Genomic DNA, 19,923 nt, shown 5'->3' on the forward strand with positions numbered 1-19,923 from the left:
ATTCACAACGTTATTTTCTTGCATGCGCAACTGCTACTTTCCCCACGCGCAGGGTTGCGCTGGCCCTTGGCATTCCAGACCCAGAATAGTTTCCAGGCCGCTTTCAAGGGCTGCGGTGGAAAGAAGTTGAAGATGGAGAAAGCCTGGTTACATCCTCTAGTCTAGTCAGGAGGCCGGTCAATGCCGGATTGGCCCCTGGGGCCCCTTTCCCGTGTCGTTGTTGTTATTTGTAGCCTGATAGCACGCAGATGGTGTGCTAGGCGCTGCACATCAGTGAGACTTGGTTCCCGCCCCCAGGTTAACTAAGAACACAACAGGTGCCGAGTCAATTTCTGTAGATGAGGGACAGGAAATCCTTATTCTAAGGATGGTGAGGGCTCTGTGCTTGCAGAGAGGAAAAAATATGAAACGCCTTTGGCCAAACTTGAACCTGATACATGGAGCTTGAAAGAGGCGCCTAAAGACCAGGGTGATGGACGTTCTACAAATGCCCAGACAGAGGCATCTCAGAGCGTCTAAAAGACTTCAACCCCCTCCCTCTTTGGATGGTTGGAACCCATCCGCCCCCAAAGAAATTAAACAGGAAAAAATACCCTGAAATCCAGATTAGGTTGAAGGTGCCCTCCATCGCCTCCTTACCCCCACCCTTGGTTTCTGGGTCTAGAGAGGTAATCCCTAGCCTATGCAGGTCTTTTATAGTATACCACAGCTGGGACAACTAGACACAACAGGGTGAGGGAAGGGTGACCCAGGGACCCTTCTTTCCATGTCCACGTTGTTGTCGTTTTACAGCACCTCCCCCGCGTTATTTTGAGGTCTCTCTCCCCGGTTTGAAACGCCTCTCCTGACAGCAGAAGGGAAGCTTGCTGTGAAAGAATAAACTGCAACAGTTCCTTCACACACAAGAATCTGTCAGAGTGCAGATGCTTTAATTGAGGTCCTTGTGCCAAAGGGAGGTCTTAAAGGGACCACTGTGTTGGGTTGATTAAAGAGTAATTAGGGGCAGTGGGGCTCCTTCATGGCTGCTTTGGACTAGCCCTCCCCAGCAGATTTCTCCCTAGGTGACCCAGATACATTACAGATATGGTTGAAATAACTTTTGTCCCGTATGGGCTGGGATAGAAACCCCATGAGCTCATACTGCAAATCCCTACACAGTAGCAGCTAATTAGGCACTCCTGCAAAACACAGCAAAGGTAAAAAGACATGGCACAGAGACAGAGCCCTTTCCCACTTATAGCTACTGGACCTGTAAGGGCATTAGTTGATTTTTAGTTAGTGTTGGTCCTGCTTTGAGCAGGGGGTGGGACAAGATGACCGCATGGGGTCCCTTCCAACCCTGATATTCTATGATTCTGGGATAGGGTAGGGTTAGTTCATCGCATATTTCCAACTGTCCCTTGTTTCCAACCCCGGAGCAAAAGGTAAAAGAGATTCCTGGCAACTTTCACCCAACTAAGGCACTCAACCTACACCCTAACCTTATCAAACCAGGGGTAAATTCAGATTCACTCCAGCGGAGTGCCTCCTGATTTACTCTGGTGTAACTGAAGTCAGAACCAGCCCTTCCTTCTCTGTGTCTGTGCTGATGGAGCATGGGAAATTCCACCCCTGCAGCCCACCTGATTTTGGATGTCCAATGAGACACCCCAAAGAGCCCGGATTTTCACCGGGAGGATGATCAGCAATCAGCTTGCTTTGACGTGTCTCAAGTTGGGTACCCGAAAATCGCCAGCCACTTTTGAACATTTCGGCCAAAAGAGGATATTCTGGCAGGAGCCGACACTGATATTTCTTCCGAGCTGAGCGCGACTAGGTCTGGTCCTTCCTCCTCCCCGTTACTCCCTTGTCGGTTTCATGAAAAGGGTGAGCAAGACTGGGGGTCGCACTTCTATTTGCGATAGGGCTGCGGATCCCTTTGAAACAGACTAACCCACATAGAGATCAGTTGGATTCTGAACCAAAAACTGAGAGGGGGAGATGCCGCAAGCCAATTTTCTAAGCAAATGAGATCAGGACTTTCCAGGATAGGCTGGAGGGAAAAGAAAATTTGGGCATACATTTATTTTTGCTTTCCACCTCTCCATTTACCCCCTTCTCTGTTTCAAGCACATTCTGCTACTTTCCTTGGCTTCTGCACTAGGTTGTCGCCCCCCGCTTCAAACCGCTTCCCTCCCCCTTTAGATCTCAGCGTGTTTGCTCTTGACTTCATCCACTAAGTCAATAGTTTGAAGATGCCCTCATCCTCAGAGCCCAGAGCCCCCTTGTCCCCTCCCTGTTTTCTTCTGAGGATAATGGTGCCCTTTTGTTGTGTAATCAGGCTCCTGAGGGGTGGGGAGACAGATATAGATTCTTGGCATTTGTCGGTGAAAATGAAAGCTGGATTAAGCAGAGACGGCTGCACACTCCATGGTAAAGGACAACAACTATTCCCCCATTGAAAGTCCCATTCTGGTTTGGTTACTTTATCTTTAAAGTTGTTTGTATTTCTAAAGTGGCTATTGATGCACTCAGAAAGTGTAGCAAGCTGTAAAGGCTCACTTCAAATGAAAGGAGGTTAAGGGGAGAAAAGAGAGTGAGAAAAAATACCATAATAGAAGGAGAGGGGAATAGATTTTTTTTTTAAAAAAGATCAAATTCAGCCTTGTATAAAGTTTTAAAAACGAAGGAAAGCAAGTCATGAAGTCACACAGCAGCACGAAAAAGACATGCGGCTCCTGATTAAAGGGGGTTTTGTTTTTTTTAAAGCAGCAAGGATAGTTACCCTTTCCTTCCTTCCCTGGCCATTGGAACCCCTCCTTCAAAAAATACATTTTAAATATTTGCCCTGCTGAAGTATTAGTCTGTCGATCTGTTTTGACTGGGGGGGATTTCTCTCTACCCGGGAAACTTGACTCAGATCTGTGTTCTTCCATGAAGCGATTTTCTTCTTTACAATTGATACTGATCGTGAAAACTTTCCCTTGACACAGATTTGGTGACTTTCTGTTGCCAAGCCTGAATGGGGAAGATTGTTTATCTCCCTACGATTAATCTGTAAGCACTTTCCCTTCAGTAGAAAGGAGATTCTAACAATATATGTTTCTCCCCAAAACATCACTTGAATGCATCAGTTTCGGGCTAATTGGTTCTTCAGATTCGTTTTAATCCTGGACATTCTCACCCATTTCTCCGAGGCAGTGACTGATTATTTTTTTCCTCTTTCCAATAAAGAGAAGATATAAAGAGAAATTTTTAAAAAAAGTTTTCTGCTCTCTTTGCTGGAGTTTGAGGGAAATAAATGACTGCTTACCCGCTGCGAGGATATTCAGCAGAACGCAAACGAGAGGGTTTGTGGTTGGAATGAGATTAAGGGGGAAACTCCAGGAAAAAGCAACAAAGTACAAACCAAATATTCGCACACACACCCCCAACTCCCAGCCCCCGCAGAATCCCAAATAGCGAAATTGGCTGCTTTTTAGCTTCAAACAATAATCATGTCTCGGGCTGGGGCGTGGATTTGAAAGCGTTTAAGTTTCTGCACAGAAATCGTGAATCCAAAACCCCCAACATTTCACTCAATCTATTTTTAGCCACCAAACGTCTATTAATTGGCAGCTTCGACTATCTACTATTGTGTCTAATCCTGACCCATTCGAGAATCTACTGCCGGGCTCGATGATTTACAATCTCGAAAGGTCGTGTGGTATTCTTTCCACCCCTAAATTCCTCCCATGTCCATGTTGCTCTTTCCTGACAATCAAATGGGTTGGAAAGAATTGCTTGGGGTTTAAACAGGAGTATCTTTTGAAATCGAACCGCCCTTTGTACATTTCACACGCTTTTAAAAAGCCCTTGGTCAATAAAAATAATTCCTCCTCTCCACAATTGTGTTGATCTTGCATGAAAAGTGACTCACTAAGAGTTTGGCTGCGTGGATGCCTCTTTATTCCCTGCAAACAAGTGGGGAATTTTCTTTCAAAAAGTTTGCTTAAAATAAAATTACATTTACCCCCCCAAAAATCGACATTTCAAAATCAACGTGAGTAGCTTCCTTTCTAGGTCTATTTTAGGACAGTCTAAAATCCCCCAGCATCCCCCCCAACACACACACACTTGCTAGAAAGTTGCTGAAAACCAGCCTAAATAATCTTGTTGAATCAACTTGTCTTCCTCTCCTTTAATTCCCAATATGTATGCAAATCAATTCGTCTCCATAATAGAAGCCAACAACATTACTGCAACCATCTTCTGACTTTTTTTCGCCCACTCCAGATTTGGACTAAAATGTAAATTGCAATAGGTCAGGGGGGAGATTTTCCCCTCTAGTTCTTTTGCCAGCTGTTCACTGGAGAATAGCAAAGTAAAATCATCATAAAAAACCCGAAAGTTTTTGAGTGGAGCATTTTCAGGGGAAGGTACCAGGGGACTGAAACAAACGCCTGATTAAAAGGCGTTCTGGCAACACACAATTTAGGAAGAAGTCTGGGAGCGGAATTTATTAGCATGATTAAACATTGGCCCTCATTTCCCATTTCCACCACTTAGTCATGATGACAATTAGAAAAGGGGAGCTGGGGAGAGGGAGGGGGAATCAAATCTGTTAGAAACCCACCACCACTCCAAATGTGATGATCTGCGGAAGAGAACCTCCCTCACTGATGCTGGAAAGAAATAAAACCAGCTACACAGGCTGGCCTTTTCTGCTTTATGGTTTCAGAAATCCCCAGCACCCACAACTCCAAAGTAGTTCAGCCCCTAGGGGGAAATCAGCAGGAGAACCAATTCCAAACACCGAGGAGTTTCATAACTAGTTTTCTCCTCCCCTCCCCCATCTCTGTCTTTTTAAAGAAGCGCCCAGGTCACTTTGATCTGCGATCTTTAGGGTCTTTAGACAAAGAAGCCAGTGAAGGCTAAAAGACTCCTAAAGTGTCCTCCTCCCCCAGCTTCTGTACCTAAACCGCGAAAGGACCCTTGCTATGCCCTCAGTTATTATACTCCAGGGTCAGGCAAAGTGCTTCCTTCCAATTTTAGAAACAGCAACAAAACACAGAAGTGAGTGAAAATCTAGAAGCGTTTCCTCTCGCGTTCAGAGAGCCTAGGGGCAGAGGGACAGCGGGTTTAAAGAGGAGTCTGTGTATAAAGGCAGTTTGCTCTTCCCTTCCTATGCGTGGCTCCCACAACCGCCCCAGCACCTCGCTGGCTTCTTTGGGGCTCCCATTTCCATTTTCCTGGCCGCGTCTATGCACGGGGTGGTTGATAAGGCAACTCCGATTTTGCATGATTCAAAGGCCTGGGTAAGGTTGGGCTTCGAATTGGAACATTTGGGAACTTAATCTGAACTGGGGAGATGACTTGTTCATGGGAGATTGGCTTTTAAGTAACCCCATTTCTTTAATAATAATAATAATAAAAAAGGGTAGTTTGCTTTTTACATCAAGCAAACTACATCACCGCAGCAGGTGTAGGTGAAGGAGGAGCGCGGAGATACTGCCACCAAAAAGTGAGCTTTCTGTGATTTCTGGGTTAAGAAGAGCGGGGGACTCTATTTAAAATGGGTCTCTTGTCCCATCTCCCAGGGAAGGAAAAATAACAACGAGTAATAGGAGAGACTTGATAGATTGGGAGAATTTTTTTTTTTTAAAAAGCACTTTCTCTTTTTAAGCACGAAAAAATGTCACAGAAGCCAGGAATTGTAATTACACCCAGATATAATGAATGAGCAAAAGATGCTTCCCTTCTCATCTCCCCCCTCCCCCAAAAAAAGAACAAACAAACAAACCAACCACAAGCTCCTCTGGCTTCTTGGACCAACCCTGCAGAGGCTAGAAACCGAAATGGCCATTTTCAACAATTCATCACAGGACCCAGAGCCATCCAAGCAAGTAATATGTAGCCTCAGATCTGGTATGTCCCACAAGACAGATCGCCTGCTAATTAATAGACAGCGATTCCTGCAAGCGGGCCGAGCCGTCTGTAATATGATGAACTTTCTTTGTATCGGTGTCACCACAAATGTTTCTGATAAGGGAAAGCAGCCAAGGATCAAAGACTATAAGCTTCTCAATTTCCTCAACCTGCTTCTCCTTTTCCTCACCTACTTTTTCTTTCACACTCTCCCCAACGAGTTGCAACTGCCTCCTCCCCCCCGTGACAACTCGGGTCTTCTCAGATGCAGAGGGTCTTTCCCAGCTCTTCACAAAATAATAATTGCACTTTCATATCCCTTCTTCAAGGGGTTTCCTTCTAGGTCCCCTCCCCCCACCCTATGCTTGCCCCTCCCCCACTCAGGAAGACAAATGTCTTTATAAACTGTCATTAGCCGGCACCTGATTTCTTTTTTTTTTTTTTGGGGGGGGGGGGAGATCATAGAAAGTGCAGCATAAAAGTGACCCCTCCAAAGGCAGATTCATCGAAACATCCTTTGCAACCAGCGACCTCGAAAGACAAGCGGGAGGCGAGGCAGGCAGGCACAGGTTGATTGTTTGCAGCCACCAAACGGTGACAATTATGATTCGTAATAAAAATAAAGACAAAACCTCGCTGCTTCTGCAACCCACTGCGTGACATACCGGATCTCCCCCCCGTGTACTGATCAGCCCCGGAGCGTCTAGCTAAGACACCTGTCCTCCCCTCACTCTTTGCTAGTTAGTTTCCTCTGGCCAGGTGGGATATTTTATCAAGCGCGCCCAGAAAATCCCAAGCATCTGGGACACCCAGACTTGAAGATCTCTTCCCTGATGCACCCAAGCCTTGCAGTTGAACTTTCAGGGAAAGGCCTGGAGCGTCAGTTTGGGTTGGGATTCAGGGTCACAATCTCTCTCTTCTTTGTAATGGTCGCCCCTCCCTCCCTCCCAGAGCGGGGAGGGCAGCTAGAATGAAGACTAAAGTCTCCTAGTCAATATCACTCCTAGTCAATATCACACACTATTAGGAAGCACTGATAGCCCTGACCCCACCCCCGCCAAATCCAATCCAGAGCCTAGATCATAGCGCAGTTCAGATTAAAATGACAAAGCAAAACCCATTGGGGGCATATGTAGCGACTGATTGAAATTTCTTTTTCTTTCTTTCTTTAAGCAAGGGAGAATAGCCCGTCTATAATATCTCAAAAGTTCAGGTCTCAAGAGGGTCCCTTATTTGCTTATTTCATGTGTAACAAAGGTAATTTTCAGCAACACCCTCCCCCCCTTACCCTAATGCTCAAGTAAGTACTGTACAGCTTTAAGGGTAGTGATATATGTGCTTTAAAATCCTGCCATGTAAATTCCACTGAAAAATTTGGAAAGCTGGGGGGGGGGGGTGAGGGGAAAGGGGAGGTTAATCCGGGTTTAATGCTATGATGCAGTCACAGGACCAGGGCTAGGCTGATTGTGTTATCTCTTCCCAACATTTGGGTCTCCCATATTTCACCCAGCCAAATAGCTGCGAGGAAAAAAGTGCGTATGGAGGCACTCCTGACGCCTCAGGAAAATATGTTATTAATATCTAAATAACTTCCCAATACTGTCTCTAAATCTCCCCTGCATCACTCCAGATGATGAATTCGTTTGAAGTATTCTCCCGTCTCATCTTTTCTCTCCCTCTCTCTTTTTTTTATACCCAGGCTTATTTCAAACTGGTAAATATCTAAATTCCTTTAACCACACTGCAGACATCTCCACTCTCTTATTTACCATTCTCGTTTAGATAGATCCCTATAGAGCTCTCTCATAAACCCCGTCACAGCCCTCAACTCTTTCTGGAAACGTATTTTGGGTCCAGGGGCTTGCTAACAATGCACACACACAGTTCTAGGTCAGATGTATGTGCCTTCGATTCTTCCTGTCCTATAATTGAATGTATCCACCCACCCACCCATACAAACAAAAATCCGTGGGTTATAAATACCGATTCCTTCTATTGTCTTTCCTTTCCCTGGTTTATCATTGAACCTAACCCCATCCCCACCCCAAATCATGGATCAGAACTACCTGCTTCATATTTTTCCTGGTCTATAATGAAATCCATGCTTCCCCCTCTCCTCCAAAATGCTGGATTATAATCATCTTCCTTATATTATTCCTCTTCCTGCTGTAGAAGTGAGTCCCCCCCCCCCTTCCCTCTCCGGCATCCTTGTCTTAAGTTTGTTTTTTTAAAAGTGTCTTGTATTAGATTATACTCGTGTATTCCCCCTCCAACCTTATCTCGCCGCCTCTCTTCTCTCCTTCCCGTCACACTCGATTTAGGAAGGAGTTTATCTTGCAAACATTTGCCTACTTTGTTTATGTAGACCAGGTTCTGCAGCTACTTGTTCCCCAAAGCCACTGTTTGCCTTTGTAATTGTTATCGGTGTTTATTGTTGTACTTCATTTGTCTCAGCCTTTTTTTGTGACATGTAAGCTCTGTGTGTGCTCACACATAGTCTCCCCCCTCCTTCGCTCCCTGGGTTTTTTTTCCCCCTCTCTCTCTCTCCTCCTGAAATATGCACAGAATAACTGAGCCTAAAGCCAATGAATTGCCTGACACCATCCTATCTCTCTCCTGCCCCCCATTATTAGAGCTGATCTCACTGCGAATACTCACAAATCCCGCCTGGTCTCTGTTTGATTAGATTGCCAACCTTAGGTAATCCCTTGATTTGATGAAGTGTCTGTTCCCTTTCCCTTCTAAACACACATTTACAGAGAAGGCGCTTGTTGGTTTTAAATCAAGGCAGATTGCTGGCTGATAAACCGCCTGAGACCCCTCCCCTCCCCAACTCCGACCCGGGGAAACAATCCCGCTTTCCAGGTGTGCCAGCAAAAAAATGTTGCCGAGAAAGAGGGTGGGGGCGAGGGGGAAGGAGTCCCCTCTTTCTCCTCATTCATTCACTCCCCCGGAGCCTAATTAAATTTGGCAGGTCCTTGTACACACAATCAAAACAGCTTCCTTATTAGCAGCGATTGCTGCTGCGAAATTAAATTGTTACCACCTTGAGCTGGAAGTGTCTAAATACCCACACCTTTTCTCCACCCCCCCACCCCGTCCCTTACTCCCGTTCACACCTGTACATGGTTCCTTCCCGTTTTCTGCCATTCTTCTTTTCACAACCCTCCCCCCCCTTCCCACACCTCACCGAAGCAATACTGATACGGGAACCCAGATAGTTGTGTCGGGATCTTTTGCCATAGCAAAATGTTGGTATTGATCCATTTGTGCAACCCTGTGCCACACACAGACACTTGGAAGAAATCGACCAGGTTACAGGATGGGGAAATAGGCAAACACCCAGGATCTCTCGCGGTGTGTGAACACATACGCACAGAGAAATCATCTTCCCCTATACTCCTCTGACTGTAACCTGGTCAATTTCTTATGCCTGCTTAATTATATAATTAAATCTTTCACACAGGTCTCCTTCCCTCAGTACAGTAGCCTCGTTTTATACACACACATCTATATGATGAATATATATGTATATAAATATATTGCTCAGGGTCTGAAAAATTGATCACACATGCATTTTGCCCTTGCAGACGATGCAGATGAAGCGCTCGCGTGTGAAACTGACGAGATTATAGCATGGGGAAGATGTGTCCCTATACGCCACGCATATAAGGAATTGATCGTCACCTAGTCCGTTCTTTACATGCCTTTTATATCTAAATGCTGCACCCAGATCATCTCCCCATACAATAAACGCATCCATTCCTCGAGCGAGCCGGCCCCTACCCCCTTCACTCCTATTTCCATTGATTGTAGAGCAATCCGATGCCCGCGCCTGGTTGCAATTAATACCATTTGCTCGTTTGCATGAGGCCTTGCCCCCTCCCCGCCCTTCTTCATTAAACACGGGGCATCTTCCCCGCGCGCTAAGCTGTCCACACGCATCCTCACCCCAGCCCGCACGATCCGCATCACCCACGTTCTGCAGGGCGAGAATTTGCAGGACCACGTGACACTCCCTAATGCACCCCAATAACAACAATCAATAACAACAACAACAACTAACAACAACTCGGTTTTTAACCAGGCTAAAAAGAAGAAGAAGAAGTAGTGAAGCCTCATGAATATACGCCCAGGGCTAGCTGGAGTGAGCCGTTTAAAGATGAAAGTGCAGAGAAATAAAGGCTCAATTTAATCTGTCTTAAAACCCTTCAACTTAGCGTTTGTGCTTGGAACTCAGAGAGTGAGCACTGATTGCGGATAAATACATTTCTTAGCATGCCTGGGAGCTATTACACCCCTCTCCAACACAGCTCCCTATTCAGCGGCCACAGTTTTCATTACCAGCTCTAATAAGTCTTAACATTATTAAATGCCAAGCAGATGATAGAAAGAAACAGGCGCAGGGTGGAATCTTTCTTTAACACTGAAAAAGGGAGAGCATTTAGGGCTGTCTTCCTCCGGCTCCCTGCGAGGAGCGTCCACAAATAGAGCAAAGGCATTTGTCACGAGGAAAAAGCCCCCAAACAAAGTTCTCTGCCCCCCCTCTCCCCTGTCTCTTCTTGTTCCTCCTTTCCCCCCCCCCCTCGCATTTTTTTTAATAAAGACCAGAGCCTTTTGTGCTTGTGCTTGGAAACTACCAAGTGCCAAGAGGTTGTCAGTCGTTAAAAAAAAAGTTACAATTTTGGTTAAGTCGAGGTGAGATCTCTAAAGATTATTAAAATTGAGACAGACTGGAAGCCTCTCCCTCTCTCTGAAGTGTGCTATTAGTTACTTTAATTGGGGCCATTGAAAACTTCTTCGTACTTCAACCAAAGACGTCTAGATTGCGGTGAGATTTTGCATCTGTTTAAAGAAAAAAAAAACCTCGCCTCCCGTCGCTCTAAAGATTGGGGAGGGCAGGTTAAATGCATCCGATCAGCTGCTGAAAACAAACAGGGGTTCCAAAACGCGCACGCAGAGGCCTCCTACAAATGGTGGGGGCTCTGAATAGCTAGCAGTGGAACAAACGGCCTGGGAACTTTGTTTGGGGGGGGGGTGTTGTCATTTAAAATCCCGAGCTGTTCCCAAATTCGCCCTTGCTTGAAAATGGACCGGGCTTTCCCCCCATAAATAAAGCGGGGATCAGTTTTCTTTGATCATGGGGAAAAATGTATATTTATTTGCTTATTGAAATTAATTTACGTCTTAGTAACAGGGGAAAGAAGCTGACAGCTATGTTTGCCCTTTATTCTTATTTTTTTGGGGGGGGGACAGGGGAAAATATGACAGGTTTCAGAGTAGCAGCCGTGTTAGTCAGTATCCGCAAAAAAGTACCCCTGTTCTTTTTTAGGGGAAAATATGTTTGCAGCTTTCTCACGAGCGCATTTCTTTATTTTTTTCAAGCAATAAGCTCAAACTAAAATCTTAAAAAAAATATCGTAAGGGGGGGAATAAAATCGGAGACACAATAGGACTGATTTGCAAATGAGCATTGGCTCCTTCCAAATCACACGAAACATTTTGCAGCGTCCAACGGCTCGCCTTTTTCCAACAGACGGTCCTATAATATTACAAAACTATCTAACAGCAGGGAGTTTTGAATAATTTATCTCCTTTTCTTCCCCTCCTTGGCCCTTTGTCCAAACTTTTTCTCCTCCTTGCAGAATTTTGAATGAGAATGGACAACGCTCTCCCCCCCCCACTCACCCTTTACTCCATTTTTTTAAGGCAGCCTAGATTTAAAAAAAAAAAAACTGTTTGCTTTTGTGGCCAGGAATCTTTTGCTTATAAAGCTTCAATAGACTTGAAGGTCTTTGTAAGTGAAATTCATCTTCAAGGTTGGGGGGTGGGGGAAGAGGATCGGATCCTTAAAGCACCCCCTTTTGTGCACCTTTATTTCAAACTTGGAGTAATGTTTGATCGTGACACTTGGAAGCTTTTTCTTCCCAATTTTACCCTCCCTCTTTCAAAACAAAATCGCTGGATTTCGATATTCCAAGTCACTCGCATTGTCTCCGCTCGGGGAAATGTTACAGCTGGTGAAAAAGATTGCCGGAGTGATCCCTTCCCGCACACAATTTTTGGAGGCGTCTGTGACAGAAATTAGCTATTTTTTCCCCTCTGGCCCTAAATTCTGTCACTAATATTACTGCAAATCGTCCGAAGAAACCGCAATCTCTTCAAACCAAACCAGAAACCAAACCAAACCAACTGATTAAAAAAAGACCAACCAAAAACCAGAACGCTTCAGAAGTTGCCATTTTTTCAGCTTTCTACCTAGTTCATAGAAAACGATCGAAATCCTTTCGAAGGTTTTCCTAAATGGTCACCTTTCCTCTCAGAAAGCTGGTGAGATCCCTAGCTCGAGAAAAGAACGGATTCCCCTTCAAATAAAGACAGGGGGTTCTCGCCCCCACCCCAGTGAGTTAGGGTCTAGTTATGATTTAGAAGCCCAAAATATCCTGATCGGAAAATCCCAAACCGGATCTTTTCCTTTTCCCTTCAGTGAAAAAGGACCCGCGTCCTTCCATCAAGATCATTGTAAGTGGGAAAGAAACACAGATTGAAATGCAGACACGACATTCCTCTCTCAAACTTTTTATTTACCCAACATCCAGTTCATGCTGTTTATTTTATAGCCTTTCTCATGCTTGTTTCATGCATTTGCATTGACTTTTTTTGGGGGGGAGGGGTCCCAGAACCGTTTGGAATCAAAATCTAGAAACGGTTTAGCTGCAAACATTTTTTTGGTCCCAGAACCGTTTGGAATCAAAATCTAGAAACGGCTTAGCTGCAAACATTTGGATTCTGCAAACTTATCTTCCTTCTCCCCTACAATTGCCCTGGGCACAAGAACTGGTGTTTATCAAAGTTTCCAGTTTGCTCCAGTGTTCTTCTGACCCAAACCCGCGAGAGGAGATTGTAGACGGGAGATTTCAGCAAACATTTCAAATGCTTTTCCCACCCCGCACACCAAATGGGCTAAGAAGCCTTTCCTCAATCACAGCAGATTTTTTTTAAAAGGGAAAATTTCTTACTACTGCTCATCTGAGCACCGTCACCCCAAATCGGTCTCTCTCTGGTTAGCAACGGTGCTTTTGCTGGTGCCCCAAAGCAGAACATATCCCAGTCTCTCTAATTGATATTGATTGCCCAAATCGCTCAACTGTCAGCCAGAGTTTCAGGGGACCACTTAGATAGCAGGAGAAAAATCTGTTTAACAAATTCATTTAGGAATCTCTGATTCCTCTCCCCCCCAGCCCCTCCCTCCCTTCTCTATAAATAATTGATCCACAGTGACTGCAAGGAAAATCCCAACATCTCTTTTCCGGCATCTCAGATGGCTCGGGGAGAGGGCAGAATGTGATACAGGTACCCCATTAATACCCCACGCGCGCCCCATTCCAAGCGCCCATCTATGTACAATTTCATTAAGGCCTTTCTCTGCTTTCCTCTTCGACCTTTTAGAAAGGGCCCTGGGCACAGCTTGTGTCCTATTTTTTTTAAACACTGGGGTGATGGGAGTAAAAAAAAAAGGATGTGGGGGAAGAAGGGGGTATCCCTTGCCCCAACGCGCCTCTAAAGCACTTTCTTATATAGCCATTAACTTTTGACATGAGTGTCGATTTCTGAAACGCTTAATCACTAGGAAGAGGTGGAGAAGGGCAAAGTTTGCAGACATTTGCTGTTGCAGGGGTCGGCCTGCTTCACCGAATTTTGCCCCGAACTCCAGTGCCAGCAAGATCGGGCCCAGGGCAAACCCAGCAGGCAACCGAGTGCCAATATTAAGCAAGTGTCGCTGAATACAGGCGGGGGAGCTCAGGTCTGGCTGCCCGTCGAGTTACCTTTGTCGCCCAAAATGCCGTCTATGCTGTGCTTCGCCTTTTTCTCCCCGTCTTCCTCCTTCTTGTCACACTCCTCTTCTTCCTCTTTCTTCCCGAACTTGATTCTTAGCACCCGGCTAATCGAACTCACTAAACCTCGGACAGTCAAAGACAAAAACGCAAGTATAAGCTGGTTTGGAAAAGGGGGCGAAGCGAGACAACCCGCCAAGGCTTCCAAAGTTGAGCAAGAAGAAAAGCAAAAGAATGCAGCGGGTCGGCAAACACATGCCAGGAACACAAACTACACACACACACAGACACGCACACACACACTTCTATGCACACATAGCCATAAACTTGCAGACACAAACACATAAATATCCCCAGAAAAAACACACACACAGAGACTCCGAAATAGACACTAGCATAAAAATACACAGTCACCAATTTACACACGAACATAATCTGCACACCCACTCAGGAATAGACACCGACACACACAAATTCCCACGCGTTTCACGCACTCTCCTTGCACAAACACACCGGGCACAGACGTGCACACCTCAAGTCACAAGCTTCGACGCCGACACCCGCGTTAACACGAATGCACACTTAGCACTCACCGATGTGCAAACACACGCATGCAGGTAATTACACACACGCTAATAGGCATGTATCACACACCCACATGCACTTACCTCTGTCCCATCACACAGACACAAATGCACACTTATCACACACACGTGCAAATCACAGGCACCCACATTCAGAGGTGCCCACACGGAAATACCCACGTACCCCACCCACGCTCCCACTCTCGAGAACACAAATACATACACGGCATCCCCTTCCCCTTTGCTTTCCCTCCCTGGAGTCAAGGGGAGATTGATGGGGGTGTAGGTAGCGGGGGTTCAGAATCGGGCCCACTGCTGGTTTCCTTGACACTCTTGCTTTTGAGCAACTTCCCCGGAGGGAAGTTTGGGCGTCGGGAGCGGGTTTGTCCTGGGGAGACGGGAGAGCCCTTGGTGCCCCCAAACCTTTGCTAATTTATTATAAACTGAATGGAAAGACGCTTCCTCCCCCATCAGCCCTGGACATCATCGAGGGGAGAAAATCGTTCTTCCCCCGAGCAACTCAGAAACCCACCCAGGGGCGATTGAGAGAAATCCCAGGATGCTGGTGGGTGCTCCCTGTCCACCCCCTTTTAGACTCTGTGCGGCTCCTTTGCTGTGGGATGGAACAGGCAAAGTCTCAACAGTGTCCTAAACTTGGTCTCCTTTCAACCACGGGTTTAATGTTTGCCTTGGTCCATGATTTGTTTGTTTGCGGAGAGAATTTAAATGTGCACTTTCCTGCTTTCTAGGTTCCTTTCTAGGGAACCTTTAGGATTTTTTTTTTTACATCACTTCTTTTTTTGGACGCAGCGGCTGAGAGGCTGTTTTGTAGCCTTTGGATACAGGCTGGGTGTCAGTTTGTGGTGGCTGCAGATAATCATGTCCCTAGATCTATTTCTATCTGGGTGTTTTTTTCTCTCTGGGTGTGTATTTCTTGCCAAGCTGCCTTCTCACCTGAGGGAACAGTGCTCCTGTCACAGTGCCCATCTTTCAGGAGTCTGTCTCGGATTTCCCAGCTAAACATCCCCGGATTCTCTCTCTTGTATTCTTCGATTTTCTTTTCCACGTCGGGAGTGGCAACCTGCTTTTGGGATCAATGGAGATCAGTGGCGGGGAGGGGGTGCGTACGTGCAGAGAACGGAGAGGTGGGGTGGGAGAGAGGGGGAAAATCACTTTTAATTTAAAGAAGAACCATAGACTTTCCTAGACTCAGATTTCCCATCGAGGTCACTATTCTGGTCTAACAAGGAAGATATTTCATTCCAAGTAAAGGGGGGGTGGTGGTTAAATCTGCCTATATTACCCCCCCCCCCAAGAAACAACTTGATGCCAAAGATTCTTTTGTCCCAAGCTCTTCGCTTGAAATTGACAAGGGTCGATTCATGGTGTGTGTAGATCGAGTATCCGGAGGGGGGCCGGGGAGATATTTAGGGGAGATCTAGACTCACATCCACACCACACCCCGATTGACCCCGTGTAAAGCATCCCTGAAATGCAAACGGGCTCCCCCCGGGAGGCACCGGGAACCGAAGCAAATGCTGGAGTGTGCCCCACTTGTTGCATGTGGACAATCATTCTAATGTATTCATTGCCTTCCACCCCGCACCGCTTCTCTCCCCATCTCCCACCCCCCGCCCCTGAAGATACATTTCATCCAAACAATGCATTTTAAGCGGGGGGCGCCTCTTGGCTTCTTGCGCTCAGTTTGGAGGCCCAGGCACCGATGGGAGAGTGGGTGCGTTCAGTGCATTGGAAATCGGAGTTGGTGGGAATTGCGTGGCGAACGCAGCCGTGTGTTGATACCGATGGGCCCATCCGAGAAGGCTGCTCCTAAGCGATGCTGCTTGAGGGAATTGGGCTCCACCTGGGGAGCGCTGAACAGGGAGGGCCGGATCCTGCTGCCGTTGAAGCCAATGGGAGGAGGATGGAGGGGGGGGGTATTTTCCCATTGGCTTCAACAGAGCTGCCCTGGCCGGAGCTGCCTTTGCTTGGCTTTGCACTCACCCTGGGTTTGCTCCCTCCGATGGCTCCGGGGCGGATGGAGCCGGTCTCCTGATACCGGCAAAGGATTTTGGAGACGCAGCCATGGGAGACTCGCAGCTGCCGGGAGATCACGCAGGGGCGGATGCCGTGGTGGGCCATCTCCACTATCTTGTGGCGGATATGGTTTGGCAAAGGTCGCCCATTAATGAACACCCCCCCGAGCTGGTTCACTCGGCCCTGGCCCAGAGGAGTCGACACTAGAAATCAGAGGAGAAAAGTTGGGTCAGGGGCACACTGACAGCTAGACCCTCTCTGTGCCTATGTACCCCCCTCTCTCCCTCCTAGCTACACGTGCTTCTATTTGTCTCTACATCGCCTGTGCTTCTTTGGGTGGCTGTAGATCTCTCTCGATTCCTTTCTCTAAATCTTTCCCCCCCTCTCTGTCTCTATAGATCTGTGTCTGTATTTTCATCTGCACCCATATATGTCCATCTGCCACCTGTGTCTCTTTGTATTTTCCTCTATATAGCCACATAATCGACAGCGAATGCAATATTCGCCTATCGAGTTCGATGTCTTCTGAAGAAAATAAGTGCCCGTTTTTCTATCGAGCCATAAAGATCACCCTTCTCCTCCCCAAAACGACCAGTGTGTTATCACCGTTACATGGCTGTTGGTCCCCGTATTTTAAATGCTATTGCAAACCGACGAACCTAGAAAGGTGTTTAAAACGGTTTTGATCCAAAGTTCCCTTTCGCTTTTTTAGTGCCTGATCCATACCACAGAAAAGCGCATTAAAAAAAACCCCCACACTGCTAAAATGACCTCGTAAAAAAACCCCTGCTTCTTTCTTTGCTTTATGTCTATCTGGGGGAAAAGGAGGAGGATCTTTTTGTTAATTTCTAGGAAGCAATGCGATGGGAACCGTCTTCATATTTTAACAGCGAACGGTGCCAGCACAATGTTGGTTCTTTGCGGTGGCCCCGTTTTAACCGGGAATACCTTGCAGGGAGCCCGCATCCGTCACAAGATCCTAAGAAGAACAGGGGTACAAGATCCTAAGACAAAGTCGGCAGCATTTTCTTTCAGGGCCATGGGGGCGGCAGGCTTTCTAATCCCGGTCTGATACCCCCCCCCCATTTGTTTAATATCTGGCAATGTATATCTTGCAGATTAATACAATTTCACAGTCTCGAAAACACCGAAGAACTCAGCTGCATAATTTGCGAAGAGGTGATGGTGGGGAGGGGGCGATAGGGCCGAGTTTCTCTTTGCAAAGAACAGAAATCGCCTCCCGATTTAATAAGAAGCATGCACTACTAATTCAAAGTCCCTCGGCCAGCACTCGCTGGCTATATCATTAGCCACAGAGAACACTCGAGTGGCCAATTTTACATTCAAGAGGTACTAAAAATCACCGGCCGCGCTCTCTTTTCATTATTCCCAGGCATGTTGTGCAAATATTGTTGTAATCCTTTGATCCTTTCCCTGGCCGTCTGCTTTACTTCATTTGCTACAGAAAAGCACTTGAGCAAATCCCCCTAGCTTGTGTGTTTTGCAGCCTGCGTGGGTTTCCATCGCTTTGAGTTTGGCTACTTGATCACGGCTTGCCTGTGCGTCTCTGGTTTAATAAATGCGGGGAGAGGGGTCCCACTCTGAATTCGCCCCTGCTAAACAGCCAGCAGGCGGGTGAGAAAGAAAAGGTAATGTGTAGACATACACACAGTGCAAAGGCAGATACATCGAGAACTGAAGGCAGCTGCGAGGTGGGGGGACTGACACATCGTCTGACAGCTTCGGGGGCCTCTCGGGAGCTAAAAAGCCCCCAAACATTGGGCGGCAGTTGCAAATGGGCCCATCTCAGCCCTGAGCAGTGACCTCCCCTCCCTTGAGCCCGGGCTGGCTACGGTCTCCGGTTCTTGGGAAGCCGCTTCGGAAGTTTGAAGCGACCCAGTTCGGGAACGAAACACAAAGTTTGGGGAGAAGCTCGGAAGAGTGTCCGTCTAAAGGGGGTGAGATTTGGAGAGACAAACCGGCATGGGTGGGGGGAAAAAAACCACCCCACGCTAGCTCAAGTCAATTAGCCGGCAAAGAATCACTACCGGCTGCCTCGGAAAATCAAATGAGGAGATCTGCCCCCCAAACTCTATGAGGGTTGAAAGTTACAGGGTAATTAGCTGGGGATCACACCGTCCGCGGCACGTTTACCTCCCCCTGGACGCTAATGCTGCATTATGGCCCTGGCTGGGAGGGAGCTGTCCCCACACAGCGATCGGCTCTTTAGAAAGGAGTCATTTAAAATACCCATAAAGACCTACCTTCCAAAGGAAAGCCCGTGCGGGGGTAGTTCTGTCCCGGCGCGGGGCGCATCATTCTGGGAACGGTCCCTGGTAAAGTTGCCATTCCGGAGTCAGTCTGGAGCGGTTGGGTTTCAAACAGACACACAAATCAAAGCCAGGCCACCCCCTTTTCTGGGCTGAGCGAAGCGAAGTCCCGCGAGCGGCAGCAGCCGGCTCTGTCTTCTCCCTCCTGGAAGGCGCAGGACTCTCCTTCACAAACAACGGGGAAATCTTTGGCTCCGACAGGGAAAGTGGGGGGGGAAATCACCCCCCCTCCCCAGAAATTCTTCTTAAAGTTTCAGCGATGTGGCTCAGCTGGACTGAGCTTACGCTCTTCAGGAATGTGACACACAGACTAGAGGGGGAAGCGGCCACATCCCAAGTGGTCTCAGTGCTGGGCCGGGCTTCTGGGGGACTGATTCCCCCCCCCTTCTGTTTTATTGTGTTGTTGTTGTTGTGTGTGTGTGTGTGTGTGTGGCAGTTGGTGATCGCTTAGGGGATGGTTGTTTTCGGGAGAGGAGGGTGATGGGGAGGAGGGGGGGGTTATGTCAGCTGGAAGGTTTGGAAGTTAAAGCGCCTAACTTTGGCGCATTGGGTAGGAAGAGAGAGCGCCCCAAGTGAGCTGTGATAGGCTCCAGCGTCTTTCTTTTATTCACGAACAGGGGAAGCGGCACTGCTGTGGGGCGGAGGGACCAATAGCAGAAAGCCGCTTCCAAACGCACAGGCATATATAGGGGTTGGGGTTGGGAATTCAGTCCTAGGCTTGGCCTCGTTTGCAGGGAAGGCTGGGGGGGGGGGGGGGGGGGGGGGGGGAGGGGGGTGAGAAAACTTTGGGAAAGTATCTCCCGGGGGTAGACAACTTCCCTCCCCAGCGCACGGGGCTTCAGCTGAAGGAATCTTTACGCGCCAGCGTTATCCCCCCGAAGGGCAGCCCAGAGCCCCCGGCCTGCCCCCTTTCTCAATCCATCAGGGGAGGTTTTGCCATGACTAAGGACCCAAGAAACCCATAACCCAAGGAACCCTTCTCCCCAGCCTCCAGTGCGCCCGCGCCTCCCCAGCTGACCCGCTTTAGGGGATCTCTCTCTCTCTCTCTGTCACTTGTTTGAATCCGCCGACCAAACTTCTCCCCGAAGCAGGTTGAAAATTAACCTCCCCCAAAGGCGGGGAGCAGAGAGATGGGTCCAGTGCGAATGTGCCTGGTGGGAATAAATGGCAGACCCGAACGCAACCGCTTTGTATGTGTGGATATAAACCACCCTTGACGCCTTCACAGCCAAACGCTACAACCCCCTTCCC

General features: G+C 47.5%; 1 protein-coding gene across 7 annotated transcripts in view; it reads right to left on the bottom strand.

Annotated features, from left to right (window-relative positions):
* PAX7 (paired box 7) overlaps nucleotides 1–19,130 on the bottom strand; it is a 147,479-nt gene extending 128,349 nt beyond the window's left edge. Inside the window, exons 1-4 of one of the 7 annotated variants that reach the window (XM_024217303.3) lie at nucleotides 18,607–19,124; nucleotides 16,310–16,545; nucleotides 15,260–15,386; nucleotides 13,713–13,847 (exon numbers count right to left, since the gene is read on the bottom strand). In XM_024217303.3, the coding sequence (XP_024073071.1) occupies nucleotides 13,713–13,847; nucleotides 15,260–15,386; nucleotides 16,310–16,545; nucleotides 18,607–18,691 (583 nt within the window). In that variant the 5' untranslated portion in view covers nucleotides 18,692–19,124. Of the gene's footprint in view, nucleotides 1–13,712; nucleotides 13,848–15,259; nucleotides 15,390–16,309; nucleotides 16,546–18,606 lie in introns of all 7 variants that reach the window. The other 6 variants (XM_024217305.3, XM_024217302.3, XM_024217301.3 and 3 more) reach the window with 6 other exon arrangements.
* Between the last annotated feature and the right edge of the window lie 793 nt (nucleotides 19,131–19,923).

Source organism: Terrapene carolina, unplaced genomic scaffold (assembly GCF_002925995.2).
Source record: "Terrapene carolina triunguis isolate 2854851 unplaced genomic scaffold, T_m_triunguis-2.0 Scaffold714, whole genome shotgun sequence".
In the NCBI taxonomy this organism is placed as follows: Eukaryota; Metazoa; Chordata; order Testudines; family Emydidae; genus Terrapene; species Terrapene triunguis.